Source organism: Eschrichtius robustus, chromosome 10 (genome assembly GCF_028021215.1).
Source record: "Eschrichtius robustus isolate mEscRob2 chromosome 10, mEscRob2.pri, whole genome shotgun sequence".
In the NCBI taxonomy this organism is placed as follows: domain Eukaryota; kingdom Metazoa; phylum Chordata; class Mammalia; order Artiodactyla; family Eschrichtiidae; genus Eschrichtius; species Eschrichtius robustus.
Genome location: NC_090833.1, coordinates 109,581,704 through 109,598,512, shown reverse-complemented (window position 1 = coordinate 109,598,512; position 16,809 = coordinate 109,581,704). Strand labels below are relative to the sequence as shown.

The window sequence follows — 16,809 nt, the reverse complement described above, 5'->3', positions numbered from 1 at the left end:
CAAGGTGAAGTCAGGGCCAGTGATGGGAAAACTGTACAATGCTCTAGTGTCTCATCATTCTTTTTTCTCTTTATTATTCTGCATAGCATTCTTTTAATTTTCCCAATTTAGCACAAAACTGTTTGGCTTTTTAATGTTCCATTGCCACTAATTCTTAAGCTTGATACCACATGGTTATTTTTCATCTTTTTGATTAGTATTTTGGGTAGGCATTGCTGCCAGTAATTTCAAACTGTTTTTCACTTTATGGAGCCAGTACAGTCACTGTGAAATCACTGAGGATTATAATCTATTTAGGATAATTTAATCTTTTGTTTTGCAGTCCCAGGCTGTCTAATCTTCCTGGCTGGTCCCTAAAGGATGGAAATGCTTTCTTGGACAAGGTAATGATTAGCTGAAGCGTATCTACACCCACTGGAAAGCCATCTTGTCATACCGGAGCCACCCGATAATAATGTGACTGATGGGCTCATTTTTTCCCCTGTGTCTTCTCCCTGAAAAATCCCATGTAAAGTCTTCAGTACTTGGTAATTATTGTTTTTAAGAGCCTTTTAAGGAGTCTCGGTGTTCAGGTACAGATCCAGTTTTTCTCATGTGTAAAATCTAAGAACTTCTGCTGCAAATACATTTTATCACCACAAAAAGAAAACTATTATTTTTAGAATTTCAATGAGAGTTTCAGTGGTGATGCTTATTAGAGAATTCCATCTAGCTCATTTCTTCTTTTTTTTTTTTTTTTAAGATTTTCTTTTGATGTAGACCATCCCCAAAGTCTCTATTGAATTTGTTACAATACTGCCTTTTCTTCTTGGTTTTTTGGCCCCGAGGCATGCGGGATCCCAGTTCCCTGACCAGGGACCGAACCCGCACCCCGCCCCCCGCCCCCCATCGGAAGGCGAAGTCCCAACCACTGGACCGCCAGGGAAGTCCCTAGCTCATTTCATTTTGAGGCTGTACTGACTCTCCACCTGTAAGGAGTGAACTTTTTTTTTTTTTTTAATAACTTTAAAACCCCCCCAAACATTGTGAGTTTTAAACTGCTCTGTCAGGGGTTAAATTAGCTAGGGCTTTGTAAAAAGTCTGAGTCTTATTCTTTGGGTGATGAGAGGCCACAAAGGGTTGCAGCGGGCAGTGTCTTCCTCTGCTCAGACCACTTTGGCTGCCATGTGGAGAACAGACTGAGGAGCGAGTGTTTAACTGCCGGGCAGTGTGCTCTTGGGGGCGTGGGAGGGAAACATGTTTTCAGGTAAATATGAACAAAGGGCCTTCCAGACTATGATCTATGATCCTGGTAGCCTGGAATGGACACTCTTATAAGTTGTGAGAGAAGAACATAGTTCTAGGAATCTAGGATTTGGGGTCCTATTATGACTTTAATCACTAACTAGGCCTAAAGTAAATGACTCAAATTACTTTTTTTTTTTTCAAGGCTATTAAATTTTTGACATTAGATTATCTTCACATTAATTCCTTCCTCAGATCAGTTTTTAGGCATTTAACGTATACATGAGAGACCAGAGATACAAAAAAATGTTAAAACTATAATCTAGTCAAATTTTCTCCTGAAAAACATCAGAGGGTAAAGGAAGATTAAAAACTGTAAAGCTTATCCATGCCATTCTTAGGCCTCCAAATCATTCTTCCTCTCCCCAGTTTCAGAATTGAAAAGACTGAATAAGTGTAAGGATCCTTAAAATGATTCATCTGAATTGAATAAGGCATTTCCTTCTTGTAATAGATACTGTTAAATAAAGAGGTGCTCTTTTTACAGAATTAATTCCTGTGCCTGCACCCCAACCTCAAGTGCAAGCCAAATGCATGATGTGAAACCAGATTTCCCTCATAGCTAACTGTAAAATTATGTGACAATCAAGAATCTGTGCACCTGATGAAATTTCAGCCGAACTCTCTGCTGGCTGTAAATCATTGTTCCCTGAGAAAGGCTCAGAAGCATCCCATTACCTGTGCATTGTGAGCAAAATGACTTGCATGTGTATGTGGGAGCATTTCATTAGGAGGGAGTGGTGAATAAAATAGAGTAACATTGTAAGTGCGTGGAATGGCAAATATGCTGCTCCAGGCCAGGAAGGATGAGAGCCGCAGAGGAAGCTGTGTCATGTGAGGTACACATTCCCTGGTGCATGGCAATATGGGGAAGAAGATTACATAGTCAGTTTAAGGCCAGGCAGCGCTTTGAAATTTCCCATGATTTGTCTTTAATCATTTTTAACCTCATCCTAAGGGAGCTGGGAGTCTTCTTTCATTAAACATAATTGCTCATTTGTTTTTAGCTGGCAGGTACATTGTAATTAAGAATGGTTTTCAGTCTCTTTTTGGCTCAGCGCTCTACTGGTTAAATGGTGCTCATATAAGGAGAGGAACCAGAGTTTACAGTGGAAGGCAAGGGGAGGAAATATTCTATCAAGGTTCTGATAGGAGACTTGTAAAATTCAAAAGGAAAATAACATACAGTTAATACCTTATTTTCAGGTAAAGACTGAGAGTAAAATCATTCAGACTCCAGTATATAAATATAAGTACATATATATGAATATATAGAAATTTATGTTTGGTGACTAATGAAAACACAATGGAACAAAGTTCTAACAGTATTTTTCTCTTTCCGAAAAGAGGAAACTGTCAACCAAAATCTACCTTTTAGTGGTTTCATTATAGAGTCATAGATAGCTTTAACTTTGGAGCAAAAGCTGCATAGATTTCAGTATAAAGTGTCATCAAGGGAAGGCAGCAACTCTGGTGGCCTCCTGGGGGCACTGTAGCAGACTCTGTTGGTGGCCCACTCCTATATCATAAATCCAACTGCCAATACCTGTATGGCTTTGCCTGACAGTTTTTTCCTAAAGCTGCCCCAAATGCACGAGTTGCTATATAAACATCCCAGGTCCCTTGCCCCTGAGTAGAATAACTCCCAGGTACATGTTTGATACTGTTTCTTAGAGTTTCCCCATGGGAGTGACTCCCTGTTGCCCACAGTGGTATGTAGCTCTGTAACATATCCGTTATCGGTCTCCTGCTTTTCCCTTTATCACTTGCCCTTCCTCCTGCTGGGTTTTTTGTTGTTTGTTTGTTTTTAGCACCTTCCTTATAAGCTTTCACACACCCTTTTCTCAGGATCTGTTTGTGAAGGAATCCAAAGTAAGACAGGCACATTAAATACTGTAGGTCACGGGCAGAGTGGGAGCTGCACTAAATTCTCTTTCTTTATAAGTACACTTTTTCCTTTTGAATGGTGGTGGTGGTGGTTTAATCCCTACCCTGTACTCTTCATCTCCCTCCTTATTTACCCCTCAAACCTTGGTAGGAGGAGAAAGGGGCTCTAAATCATTTGTCTACGCCCTGGACTCCTAACCTAATTGCAGAACAAAATCACTGGAGGTGCTTGTTATAAACACAGGTTCCATGGCCTCATCCTTAGTTTCTCATCCCTTAGATCTTAGGTAGGGCCCAGGAATCTACTTCCATCAGTGTTCCAGATCATTCTGATATTGCTGGTATGGTCCATCTAACAATTATTTGGAAAGCTTTGGGTCATGAGTTATGGAAGCAGCATATGTCCACACATGGCTTCCTTGAAGAAGCATCAAGAAATGTGCATTCAAGTCCTGAGTCAGCCACCAGCCAGCATTTTTTTAATCCTAAATAAAACGTTTAGCCTCCCTGAGCTTAAACAATGAACAGTTGACCTAAATAACCTTCCAGCTTCCCTCCAACTCTAGCAATCTGTGATACTTCATGGAAAGTTTGGTTTGGGGATGAAATTTCTTTGGCGCTGTATCTATTGGATATTACTTCCTAGAATTTTTTCTTTTCATGTCTTTTAGGAGCTAAAGGAGTGCTCAGGTCATGTATTTGTGGATTCTGTGCCCGAATTCTGCCTACCAGAGGTAAGATTAAAGTGAATCTTGTTGTAGAAACAAAGCATATCTTATCATCTCTCAAACTGAAATCAAGAAATAATTTTCAGGGGCTTAGCTTCCTATTTTCAAATTGAAATGGATCTGTTATTCTAGGCACTTTGTTTTACAGCTAAAATATGATCATTTAGGAGCTTTTTATATTGTCTATAAATCATTGAAGTCACTCTCTTCTTCCCGTCCCTAGCTCTTTCTATAATCCACATTGACACTCACACTGGAGCATAGTTTTGGTAAAGAAATATCTCAAGCCTTTTAATTTTGTAATTACAGTCATCCCTCGGTATCTGCGGGGGATTGGTTCCAGGAGCCCCTGTGGATACCAAAATCCACGGATGCTCAAGCACTTTATATAAAATGATGGAGTGCAATGAATAGAGTCAGCCCTCTGCATCTGCAGGTTTCACAGCCACAGATACAGAAGGCCGACTGGATAATGCCTGTGTCTTAGGTTAGCCATACTTTTTCTAGTCTTGGGTAATTGGGAGTTACTGTTATCCAGCCAGTACAGTAAACTGTAAAACTTCTTGCTGACTTGAAATGACATACAGAATATTGCTTGAAATTCATGGATTCTGAACTGAGTCATGGATATCTGTCGCTTACGTATCATCACAGTGAGACTTGTTATAAGTGTTTGAGTCCAGTTTCATTGTTTTAAAGGAAACAAAGATCAGTTTGCATTAGTCTTAAAGGAAACTAATCTCAGCTGACAGGCCTAATCCCCAGAGTGGCCTAGATGGAGTTCTCAGCTCACAGATGAAGTGTAGGGAAGCCAGTAGCCAGTCCAGGGTTCCTGAGGAAATCAATAAGAAGCTACCATTCTATTCTTTCCGTGTGCCCAGGGGATGTCAGAGCCTGTCGAAAATACTTTCACATTTCAGTGCCAGAGAAAAAAAGAAATTGGGAGTGCTGTGTCCCTTATTTGTGTCCTTTCTTCCTCTCTCTCTTTCCATTTCTACAACTTCCTTTGATACCCTTTAGATAAACTTTTTTTTTTTTCTCTCTCTTTGTAGTAGGTGATGTGCCCTTTTAGGACACCAGAGTGAAAGAGAGGAAGAAAAACAAAGAAGGACATGGTAATTGAAACTGGCAAATAAGGGAGAAAGTTTGAGGTACACTAGTAGGAACAAGTGTGAAGGTAGACAGTTATTGAGAATCCTGAGCTCTCCCTAACCGCTAATAAAATCTTTTTCATCATCTTCATTTGTCATTTAGTAGTTGGTGGGGCAGCTCCCCATCTGTTCAAAGATTCCTATCCTAGGTGCTACATTTATTGTCAGTTTACTGCCTGTGGCACTGACTGCTGCAGCCTTCAGCTTGTGGCCCGCAGTGGAGGATTCCTGGCTTGGAGTTCTGGTGACTTTCTGACTTGCTCCATCAACTACTAAACTTTGAAATTAAACAGTCACCGTTTCACAGTTCACCTTTGCCGAGCTAAAGCAGCACTGTTATATTTAGGGTTCTAAAGCCATATAGGTTTTTTCAACTAGTGTCATAATTTGTGGTTTATGACAGGTTAGTAGTAGTCACTATTTTAAGGGAAACCAGGGCATTGTATGATCAGGAGAAAATACGAGAGTTGTTGAATTAGGAGAGAGGGACTTACTACACTGTCCAATCTTGGCTGACTTGTGGCTGAGCCAGGCAGAACTAAAGTCCCACTCCTCATGGAATTTATAATCTAGTGCAGCTACCTTAAATGTCTTTGTATTCCCCCAAAGTCTACACTGTAGACTGTGCATAAAGTCTAGGACAGTATAGTAAGCAACCAATCAATTATGATTGTTTTGACTCAATTCATGGTCTGTAGAACCCAAGTGTCTGTATATAAAAGTTTAAAATTAAAATAATCTTTATGGGATTTCATTGAGTGAAAGTATACAAGTAAACATATAGATGTGAATATATAAACATAGTTTGGGTGTTAAATTTATTTCTCAGAGGAAAATTTTTTATGTAGGCACTCTTGATATATATCCAAGCAGAAAATATATATATATATTTCCCCCCCAGCTGTCCTCACCAAATTTCTTATCATTCTAGACTCTGTGGGCTGATTCTTATATAGTAAAGAGAAATTTCAAATATTCCTACCCAGTTTCTGTATAGGTAGAAGGAAGGTAGGGATGCTTTTGGGTTTTACTGTTGCTTCACCTCTTCTTCCCTTGTTTTCTTCTGGACGTATCACTCTGCTACTCTGTCTTAATCTTCTCATTTGTTTAAAAATGGTTCTAGAGAGTTGGTGGGGAATAGGACCAGCAGGATGTCCCATGACCCTTTGTTATGTGAGGATATTGTCTTGGAAGTGCAGTACACAACATGGAGTTAAGTTATGTCCTTAGACATTTTATTCACACAGATTGCCATTGCCCTGGTGGTGAGTAGCTTCTGACCTCTACTCTCCATGCTGTCCTCAGGAGCTGATTATGCCTTGGCGGCTTTATTAAATCAACTTACTTTACACATAAAGTCACCAACCAGAAGATACCCACACCCAAAATGGCACACTGTCTCTGTTATTTGCAAAGAGGGCACAGACATCTTTGTTACTTCTACTCTGTAGGGGACATAGTAGCTCTGTGACCCATTCTGCTAACTAAAACTCTTTCTGGAGTTACCCCATGCTGTCCGTACTGTACCATACAGTTTCCACAGGGTAAGTTCCATGAGGGAGAGCTCAGAGACTAAGATGATGTCTCTGAACCTCTGCATCTCACTTTTCTCCACAGAGGGTGCTGCTTATAACGATGCAATCCTCCAACAACAGTGCGCCAAGACCTGTTATGTCCTGGCTACCACAGCGGGGAGGGGACAGAGATGAGTCACACAGGATTCTTGAGCTCAGAGACATTCAGTTTTGGGGGGACAAAGTGATAACTTTGAGGTGCCTGCCTTTGTACAGAATAATAACTGCCACAAGAGGGATACTCATAAAGTGCCTTGACAGTTCAGAGGAAGAAGTGGTTTCTTTTGTCTGGGCAAATAAGGAAGGCTTAGTGGAAGAAGAGAATTGAGCCTTAAAAGGCAGGTAGGACTTAAATTTATGGAAAAAAAGTTCCCTTCTACTAAAAGAGTGTTCATAAAACTTTACCAAACATGGGTAGCGTTTTTTCTCACCTGCCAACCTGTCTTTTCCCTTTTCACATGACCTTAATAATGGAGTGAAGGGTAGAGCGGGGGTTGTGACTAGGGTAGAACACAAGAGTATAACCTCCTCTTATGACTCTGCCACTACATTTGCGGGGGGTCTACACCCAACACTAGTGGTCAGAAGTTACTCCAAAAACAGTAGCCTCCCGCATTTGACTTTTGAAGAGCTGGTTTCTGTGTGCCTCTCCCTCACGGCTGATACTGTGCTGTCTGCTTCGTGTTACCTGCTTCCACCTGCCAGGCAGCAGCTGCTGAAGTGTCCTGTTGTCGTTCATCCTTGCATGTCTGACTCGCAGAGCTCTGTTTTAGTAAAATCAGAGCACCTCTGGCGGACGGGCTGCACCCTCGCCAGTAGCCATCCTGTCCTGCCGCGTAATGCCAACATTAGGAAGTACCCTAAACTGAGAGGATAGAAGCGTTGCAGGAAAGCCATCATTATTCTGTAGTACCAAAGCCACTCCTCTGCATTCTGGCAACATCATTTTTCAGTCCCATCACGTTGATCTATGTGCCCCGCACAGATATCTATCATTCCCTCCCCTTTCTTTTCAGACCGAGCTAATAGATCTGTCTACGGTAGATGTGATCCTCATCTCTAACTATCACTGCATGATGGCTCTGCCCTACATCACTGAGCACACGGGGTTCACAGGCACGGTCTATGCCACAGAGCCCACCGTTCAGATCGGCAGGTGAGAGCATTTCTTCCTGTGCCATTAGAGAGTGGCTGGCGAGCTCCCCCCTTCAGTGGTGACTGTTAATAGAGTGTTGTGCGAGGAGGGGTTGTTATTTCCCTCTGAGCAGCTGACCCAGAGAACGGGCACGAATAGACAACTCTCCAGATAAAACAAATGTCCTTTGGAGTTGCCTAGAGACTGATGCTGCGAGTAATGGTCGTTAGTCTTTTTTAGAAAAACGGGAGCAGGGAGTTTGCAGAGACAGCTCCTCTGTGCAGATGATACTAATTAGGGGAAGTATCATTCAGTAGGACGCCACCAGGATGCAGTGCAGAGCGCTTCGGGAGGAAAGGAACACAGCATATTTGAGAAAAGAGGAAGAAATTCTACTACTTTGCTTTCAAAATTTCCCCCCTTTTATGGTATAGTGCAGACCATAAATGGGGACGGCTTGTAGAAAACAGGGTAATTAGATGGTTACGTTGTCTGTACTGTTGACATAGTGAAACTCAGGACTGTATGGAATAAAAACCTCAGAGCCTTTCTTTGACTCTGAGAATGCTGTGCTGTCTCTTCCCCTGCCCCTCCCAAGCCTCCATGGGACAGATGGTTGTTTCAAGTAACCATAGCATCATTTAGTGAGAAGAAAATTACCCCAGAAGAAAAGAATTGTGTTGAAGCAAACAAAGAAGTATGGTATAAGGTAATACTATCAAGACCCGAAATATGGGATCTAAGTGCTTTGGGTTCTAGAATCTGACTGAAGTCCAATACGATGGAGTTACCAGAAATGAAACAAAATGTGTCCTTGTTTTTGTGTCAAACCATATTACCTGCAGTGTGTACAGAAAAACATAAAGGATCTGAGGAAGAGACATTGTAGGAAAGTAAAACACTCAAGGTGATGTAACAGTTTTGGTGAGAGGACAAGCTGAAAACATTAGATTCTAGTCTGAAAAAGTTAAAGCCTGAGGATGGACATACCAGATTGTTCTCCAGAAAGCTACAGCCAGAAAAATAATGAGCTTGGATTCCGTATCTTAGAATGCTGGAACTGGTACTGCTCCTTCAAGATGAAAGACAATTTAAAAAAAAACAGATGAAAGACGATGATAGTATTAGGAATAAGTAAATAAGTGGAAATGAAGTTGTTCGCCTTTCAAATCCTAATAAATTTATGGCTTGCCATGTCTGTGTGTTTATTGGGAGAGGATTTAAATCAATATGGAACATCTATACTGGATTATGTAGGGGATTCAAGATGTTGAAAGTCTATTTCTAGCTTTTTGGTCATCCCCTAGCCATCCAGGGTCCCATCAGTGCTGTGTTCCCATGTATTCCTCAGAGCTTGGGATCATTGATCCAGTTGAGTGAGGCATCGCTTAGATTCCCTCAGTTGTGACTCTGTGGTGACCCAGCTTGTGATCTGCAGAGCCTGTCCTTTGGCAGGTCCTTGAGTTAGAGTTTCAGGATTAGTCCTTAGAGTATTCTTCCATGTGGAATTTTGTTAATTCCTAAAACGTATATGAAGAGAACTTATTTTACCAGTTTAAAATGTCCATTTAATATTGTCATTAAAAAACAATCCTACCCCCACCTTGCTGCCACCAAAATCAGGTACTTCATGCTCTTTTAACTATTTCTCCTTTTGTATTTTTAATTACCTAAATAAAGGCAGAGGTCTTAAGAGCATGAGTTAAACCATAGGCTTATATATTTCAGTGTTTAGAGACAAGAAGCGCACACCAGGCTTATTTTAAAGGTGAATTAAATCATTTACGTTCAGAATTTTTAACATGAAAATTCAACACAAAGGCTAGGTTTTTGTTCAACTTTACGTAAAATGGTGCCCACATTTATGTGCAGCAGAGAGAGGAAAGACGACTGGGGAGGGCAGACAGGCAAGCCCGCTTCTCTTGGCTACAGTGTTAAGAGTGCCATGTTTTTCTGATTCCTTTTTGAGTGTTCATCACTTTCTTTGTTTAAACTCAGGCTTCTCATGGAAGAGTTGGTGAACTTCATTGAACGTGTGCCCAAGGCTCAGTCTGCCTCCTTGTGGAAGAACAAGGATATTCAGCGGTAAGCAGCGGGCCGTCTACTCCCCATGGCAGTAGAGCTGGGGCTTTGCAGAACAGTCTCAATTGTTTTCGTATTTTCTGCTTAAACGTTTATACTGTTAGAATTAAGATTCCCCTTTCCCTGTGTTATGGAAGGGTTGTGTTTGATTCAACCGTCGTATTTGAGAGGCAACCATACCATATGCAAGGTAGTATGCTAGGTCCGGGAGTTTTTAAAAATAAGTAAAACAGTTGGCTGTCTCTTTGAGGTGCTGAGGGGTTAATGGGAAATCGGACAAACAGCTAAAGTACAGTCTTGGGTGGCATGTTATTATAAGAGATGCTTGGTCACAATGCTGTAGGCACTCAGAAAATGAAGAACTTTCTCTGCTTAGGGAACTGAGGAGGACATTCCTTAGCAGATGACAATTAAGGTGGGTCTCAGAGGAAGGAAAGGACTTTTCCTGTTAGAAAGGGTCGTAAAGTGGGGTCCAGGCACAGCACTGTAGGATATAGTATATTAGGAAACAGTGAGAAGTTCAGGGTGGGTTAGAATTAGCTGAGTAAAGAGGTGAAAGGCGAAACCAGACAGGGACATTGGAGCAAGATAATGAAGCGTCTGCTGTGTCAAGATGGAACTTTTTATTATTGAGAGCGGGAAGCCCATCAGGGGAGGTTGACAAGGCGGTGAATGACGTGATCACATATTTTTTTAGGGGAAGTAACCCTGGAAGCATAAGAGAGGATGGATGGGGGTGCAGAGATGGGGGCGGGAAGCCCAGCGGCAGAGCTGATTCAGAAACCCAGGTGAGAGAACAAAGGCCTGGGCTAAGGCTATAGATGAGGAGGTGAAGTAAGTAGAAACGCAGTAGAGGAGGCGGGAGGCAGCTTGATTCTACTTCCACTCTCATATTTGATCGGCAGCAGAGAACACGAGTCAGCCCTAACATACTGCAGTTGGTCCAGCCCTGCCAACTGCTGCCCTCACCTCCCGGCACCGCAGCCCCAGCCGTCCAGGCCTGGCCTCCAGAGTCTGGAGTAAAAGCCCGTCTGTGACTTCTTAGGTAACGTGCGTTCCTTACACTCCTACCCAAGTCCACTCTTCTCCAGCTACCTCGCCACTGGGTTCTCTTTCCCTCTAGGTCCGTGATTTGTTCGCCATCTACTTACCTAAACTTTAGAATGTCTTGGCTTTTGTGACATTCTTTCTACAAGGATATGAATATGTAGCTAGGAGAATATGCTGTGGTTTTTATACTGTAACTGTCTCAGAGTTTGAGCATGTGAGTCTCCTCCTTTATGCATTCCTTTTTGTACGTGTTGTTTATTTTATTTAACTTGTGTAGCACTTGTTATGTGCCAGACACTCTTCTCAGTGTTTTATTTAAGTCACTTAGTTCTTTAACATTATCATTTTACAGAAGAGAAAACAGGCACAGAGAGGTTAAGTAACTTATTCAAGGTCAGCCAACTAGTGGGCGGTAGAATTTGGATTCAAACCCAGGCAGCTGGGCTAGTCTGGTTCCAGAGTCCGTGCCCTTAACCCCTGTGCTGGGCCGCTTCTCAGCCACGTACAGGCTTCTCGCGGGCATGTGAGCCCCCTCTCACGTGAGGGGAGAAGCGACATAACTGTGCACATTTTCTCCTGTGTTTTATGCATCTTCTTGTGTCTCTGTTTCCTTGACTGGGCATATGGTGTCTGTCTGGCTTCTCATTAGGAAACGCCTTCTGGACATGCACTTCTCTGAGTCTTCTCTGTACACATGGATGGCTTCCTTGATCTGTCCGCCCACCCGCTTGGTACAGGTCCCCTCCCGTCCTCGTTGTGCATTCTTATTCTCAGCTCCCTTCCTCCTGCCCATTGCATACCACCTTCCCCTTTTCTCCCTCTCCCATGTGCCCACTGGCCCACATTCACCTCACTTCTCTCCATCTCCCTCCTTAGAAACCTGAGGACTTTTGTTTTCTTTCCCTGTGGAACACGTACACCTCGGCTTCCCTCACTTCCTCCTTTTAAATTTATACCCTTAAATATTCTGCCACAAATAATTTTGGCACACCAGAAATGATGTTCAAAGGTCACTGTTTCCTGAATCCCAAACCCTGGGCCAAGTCTTAAGGAAGTCCAAGTCCTTATTTTGCCTTTTTTTCTGTGACCTTGGGCAGAGTCCTTGGCAGTTTCCTTTGCTTCCCATTCTCTGTAAAATACAAGATAACTGGCTCACCAAAAAAAGGGCCATCATATATTAGGGAAAAAGGTGAATTGAACTTGAAGGAGCAGAGGACTAGGGAGGGGGCCAGAAAGTTATTTCCTGAGGTGCTGAGGGAATACAAAGGTGCTAGTTGAAATAAAACCTTGAATTTGCTGTCTCGCCACCTGGTGGGCAAAAATCAGAAGCTGTTGAGAGCTAACTTGGTAGAGGAGCAAGAAGTTGGGCCAGTCAGAGACTGTATTTCATTACTTCATGCAACCAGACCACAGTTCTGACCCTGGTCAAGCATTTTGTTTTGGCTTTTGAGTGTGAGACGAGCCATAGTTCCTGATAGACAAAGAGAAGGGTCTAATGATTGGAAAGATTGTGCTGAGGTGTTAGACAAACCAAGCAAGCTGTGTCCTGTTTTTATCTTGGAGAAACTCAGCATAAATATTAGAAGTGGTAGAAAAATTTGAGGAGCTATTTTTTAATTGACATCAGATAAGAGAATTCTTTTGAAATATTCACCTAGAATTTAATCTTGGGCCAGAATACTAAACGTGCTGCATTTGAACATTTATGCTGAAGGATTTACACCACTTTAAAAGTTCCCTCCGTCATGAGCTAGTTGATATCAAGTGTCCCAAGATACTTTGACATACTGTATTGAGAAGCACTGGGCTTTTTTGTTTTTGTTTGTTTGTTTGTTTTTGCTGTCTAGTACAGTGACTAAGTGATGTGGGCTTTGTTTTCTATTTATTTATTTATTTATTTTTTAATTCCTGCATTCTCCTTGTCCAGTTCCTATAAAATAGGGGTCACAAACTCAGATGCCTCCAGGGATGAGGAAGGGGTTTATAGGTAAGTACAGGAGCAAGGTGGGCTGCCAGGAATCGTGGACCAGTGACTACACCTCTCTAAAGGGGCAGCTGACACACAGCTTCAGCAGACTTTTGGCCGTATGGGAAAGTGAGCGCATCACTGCCAAATCTTCCCTTTTACTTTTTTAAAAGAAGCTCAAGATCTGGATGTTTTAAATGTGATTTTTTTTTTCATCTTTAAAAAACGTTGGCTCTCACATTAAAGTAAAATTCTGTATGGTCCAAGGAAAACACCTCCATGAGTTGGATTTGAGCCCCCAGGTTTTGACTTATACTTAAACCTTTTACAGGCAGTCTCTTGGTTAAATGTCAAGAATTAATGCATCTTAGTAGCTTAAGTTACTAATAAGACCAACTAAAAAAACAACGAATTAAAATCTTTCAGATTCATTGGTTTCTGACAAATTCCTTTAAATCACAGGAAGTTAGTTTGAATTAGCATTTGATTTAGTATTAGTATGTTTACGAAAAAAAAAAAAAAACAAAAACATTATTCTTGCTTTTTGGCAGCTGCCTGACTCCCTGCCTCAGTCGACACTGCTCCCTGAGATTTATTTAGAAGTTAGCCATCTTTCTTCCTCATTTTGACATTGTAGCTTATACTTCTTGAAAAAGAGATTTTTGAAGGGTAGGAAAAGGAGAATCCCTTACAGTATAATTTTTGAGCCTCTGACGTTCCCATACGCACTTCAAAATTTAGGTTGTTTTTTTTTTTTAATTTTTATTTATTTATTTATCTACCTATGGCTGTGTTGGGTCTTCGTTTCTGTGCGAGGGCTTTCTCCAGTTGCGGCGAGCGGGGGCCACTCTTCATCGCGGTGCGCGGGCCTCTCACCATCGCAGGCTCTCCCGTTGCGGAGCACGGGCTCCAGATGCGCAGGCTCAGTAATTGTGGCTCACGGGCCCAGCCGCTCCGCGGCACATGGGATCTTCCCAGACCAGGGCTCGAACCCGTGTCCCCTGCACCGGCAGGCAGACTCTCAACCACTGCGCCACCAGGGAAGCCCAAAATTTAGGTTTTTAATGGGAAAATTTAAAGCACAATATTCCACTGAAGAAACTTACCCAGTCTCTAGTATTTTTAATATAAGGGTAGCATTTTTGTATAAGACTAGAAATTTACAATTATAATTAAGAATAAATCATTACAGGGTATTGTCATAATCCTCTGACAAGCATTAAGGAGTTATGCATTAATATATTCCTGGCTGAAATGTTATGGCAGTTTTCAGTGCTCAGCTTAAAATGTGGGTTTATATCTTTTAGAAGACATAAAATTTTTTTAAAAAGCATATTGTACTTGAAGTTCCTCTGCTCTGACACTCCTTGGGTATTTATAGAGGAATTTATCAGGTCTAACTATGTAGGAGGAAGAAAATTAAAGCTATGGGCTTGGAGGTCAAATAGACTGGTGTTTGAGTTCCTTCCAGATCTGCTTCTTAGCTGCAGAAGTTTATTTCTTCTAGGCTCTGTTTCCTCGTTTATAAAATAGGAATAATATTAGCAACTTCACAAGGTTGTTGTGAGGACTAAATGAGTAATACAAGTAAAGTCCTTAAAACAGTGCCAGGCACACAGTAGGTGCTCAGTAAACACCAACAACCTTTCTCCCTTTAATGATACACTTGGCTCACATAACCCCCTTTCAGTAACCAGCACACGTCTGCCTTCCACAGCCTTATTTATCTTTCAATGCTACCTTTCCTGATGAGAGCAGAGTAGTATAGTAGAAGGAAGATTGTTTTCCTAATCCCACTGTTGCCTCTAGTTAGCAGTGTCATTCAGATTCTGGGACTCAGTCTTCTTTTCTGTAAAATAGGAGAATTGAATTAAACTATCTCTAAGTTTGCTTATGTTATAGTTTTTAAAGATGCCCTTAAGCAGGTGCTCAGAGAGTGGCAGTACTTTGATGGAGTCGTCACAACTTGGCAGTTCTTCAGGTTTGCAGTTCCAGAAATTTAATCATTTCATTTCACTCAGAGTTGATTAGCCTCTGAAGACTGGTTTGGGCTTACTAAACTCCCAGCATGCTGACTGAGAAACAAAAATCCCATTTAATTACTTTATCCTGAGATATCTGCCTAGCTCCAGAACTAGGGTGGTTCATCTGTCTAGGACTCTCTGTTCTGGGCAGCAAGTCCACTTAAAGAGATCAAGTTATAGGTAAGAGGTTTTTGATGAGCATAAAATTAAAGCAGAGATGGTTTAGGCCCTCTCAAGAATTGTTTCTATCATGCTTCAGTAGCCTAAGCAATTGCCTTTGTACTTTGGAGAGAGAAATTGATCTAAAACAAAAAAACAGGGATTATAATCTGGTTTCAGTTTAGTATTGAGAAGTGCTTGATTTTCAGGCTTTACTTTTGGTAAATTCCATAAAGATCACTCTGCTAGCCCATCTCCACCCCACCCCACTCCACTCACATGTATAGTAAGCACACTTCACTGTAATGAGAGGAAAGAAACTTTTCTGCTTCTTGTATTCTGCTCTTATATTTATTTTGTTCCGTCATTCATTCATCAAACACTTAGAAAAAGCCCAACCAGTGTTTTATTTATAAGCTTTTAAGTGGTCCCTGTGGACCTAAAAGTCCTGCTCTTTTAAGAAAACACATGATGTTGTGCTGGTAGGATGGAAGAAGAGGCAGCAGAGCTCTGGCGTGATGTCAAGCCCTGGGAAAAAAGTTTATTAAGCACTCAAGTGTGATAAGAACAAAACAAAAAAATGAAATCTTTTAGAAAGTACTTATTAAGCATTTAGACTCTGAGGACTTGACTTTGATAAATTGGAAAGCCAGAAAAAACAGAACTAGTTCCCATTGGGTTTCCTTATCCGACTTATCCTTAATCAGCCAATAATCCTAATGGCTTTGAATGGCTCTGTAAAAGCCTCTTTAATTATGGCCTCAAGCATAAGGAGAGTTTTAGGGAAAGCTGAGTTAGACAAGATGTTAGGAGATAGAAGGAAGTAATGAGGAAGTGACTAAATATCTCAAAAGAGTAAAAAAGGTGTTAGCGAAAGAAATTTGGGGGTATAAATAGGAAATTTAGAGGACTTCAGTCTCATTTGTTCATTAACTACCAAGTGCCTGGCATTATAAGTTTTCAGGGAAATGCCCCCAAAAGTTTAAGGCATAGTCCCTGTACCCAAGGAGTTTGTTGAGCAGAGATTCCATACTAAGTGGCAAGACTCAAGCTTGGTTTGGCAGGTTAAGCAGGGTTTGAATGAGGGAAGAGATCGTTCTAAGATAAGAGAACATTGTGGGCAAAAACATAGCAACATGGCATGATTGAGAGGGGACTGGCTTGGTTAAAATCAGCCAGTGCACACCAGGAAGGAGAGAAAAGCATTGAAAGCTAACCTTGTACAAAAGAATATTGAAAGTTTGTTCTTTTGGAAAAGCCAACAATACATTTGACTAATTCCTAGTTTAAATCTTTTGTCTAGCTGATAGAAAACTTATCAAAATTGTTTGTGAAAACATAGTCACCAAACCTATGTGATAAAGGAAACCTCTAAACATTTCCAAAGAGAGAAATGACAAATAATTCGTTTTAGATCTGAAAGCAGTATAGTCAGTATATAAGGTACCAGAATAAGATACCCAAAGAATTTAAGCATAGAGTGAAGGGGAGGAATTCATAGGCACTGAATATCATAGATATATAATGTTAATAATATATATTATATATACACATATGTGTGTGTGTGTGTGTGTGTGTGTAATTTCTCATTTGCTGTGGTCTTCAACAGTTTTTGAGGGAAACATTTTACCCTCAGTTTAGATATATGAAGGGAAAAAAGAGGGTAGGTAAATTATTGAATATTGCAACTAAAGCAACTAAATTAGGTATGAAGACCAACCTTCTACAAATGTTCTGTACAATTAGAGTTTGTAAAAATGTCATTGATG

The 16,809-nt window shown here is 41.1% G+C and overlaps 1 protein-coding gene across 2 annotated transcripts in view; it reads left to right on the top strand.

Moving 5' to 3' along the window:
- Window positions 1–16,809, top strand: part of INTS9 (integrator complex subunit 9) — a 107,465-nt gene that overhangs the window by 37,317 nt on the left and 53,339 nt on the right. For both annotated transcript variants that reach the window (XM_068553120.1, XM_068553121.1), the window contains exons 3-6: window positions 323–383; window positions 3,843–3,905; window positions 7,641–7,780; window positions 9,758–9,844. In XM_068553120.1, coding sequence (XP_068409221.1) covers window positions 323–383; window positions 3,843–3,905; window positions 7,641–7,780; window positions 9,758–9,844 — 351 coding nt within the window. The remainder of the gene's footprint in view (window positions 1–322; window positions 384–3,842; window positions 3,906–7,640; window positions 7,781–9,757; window positions 9,845–16,809) is intronic.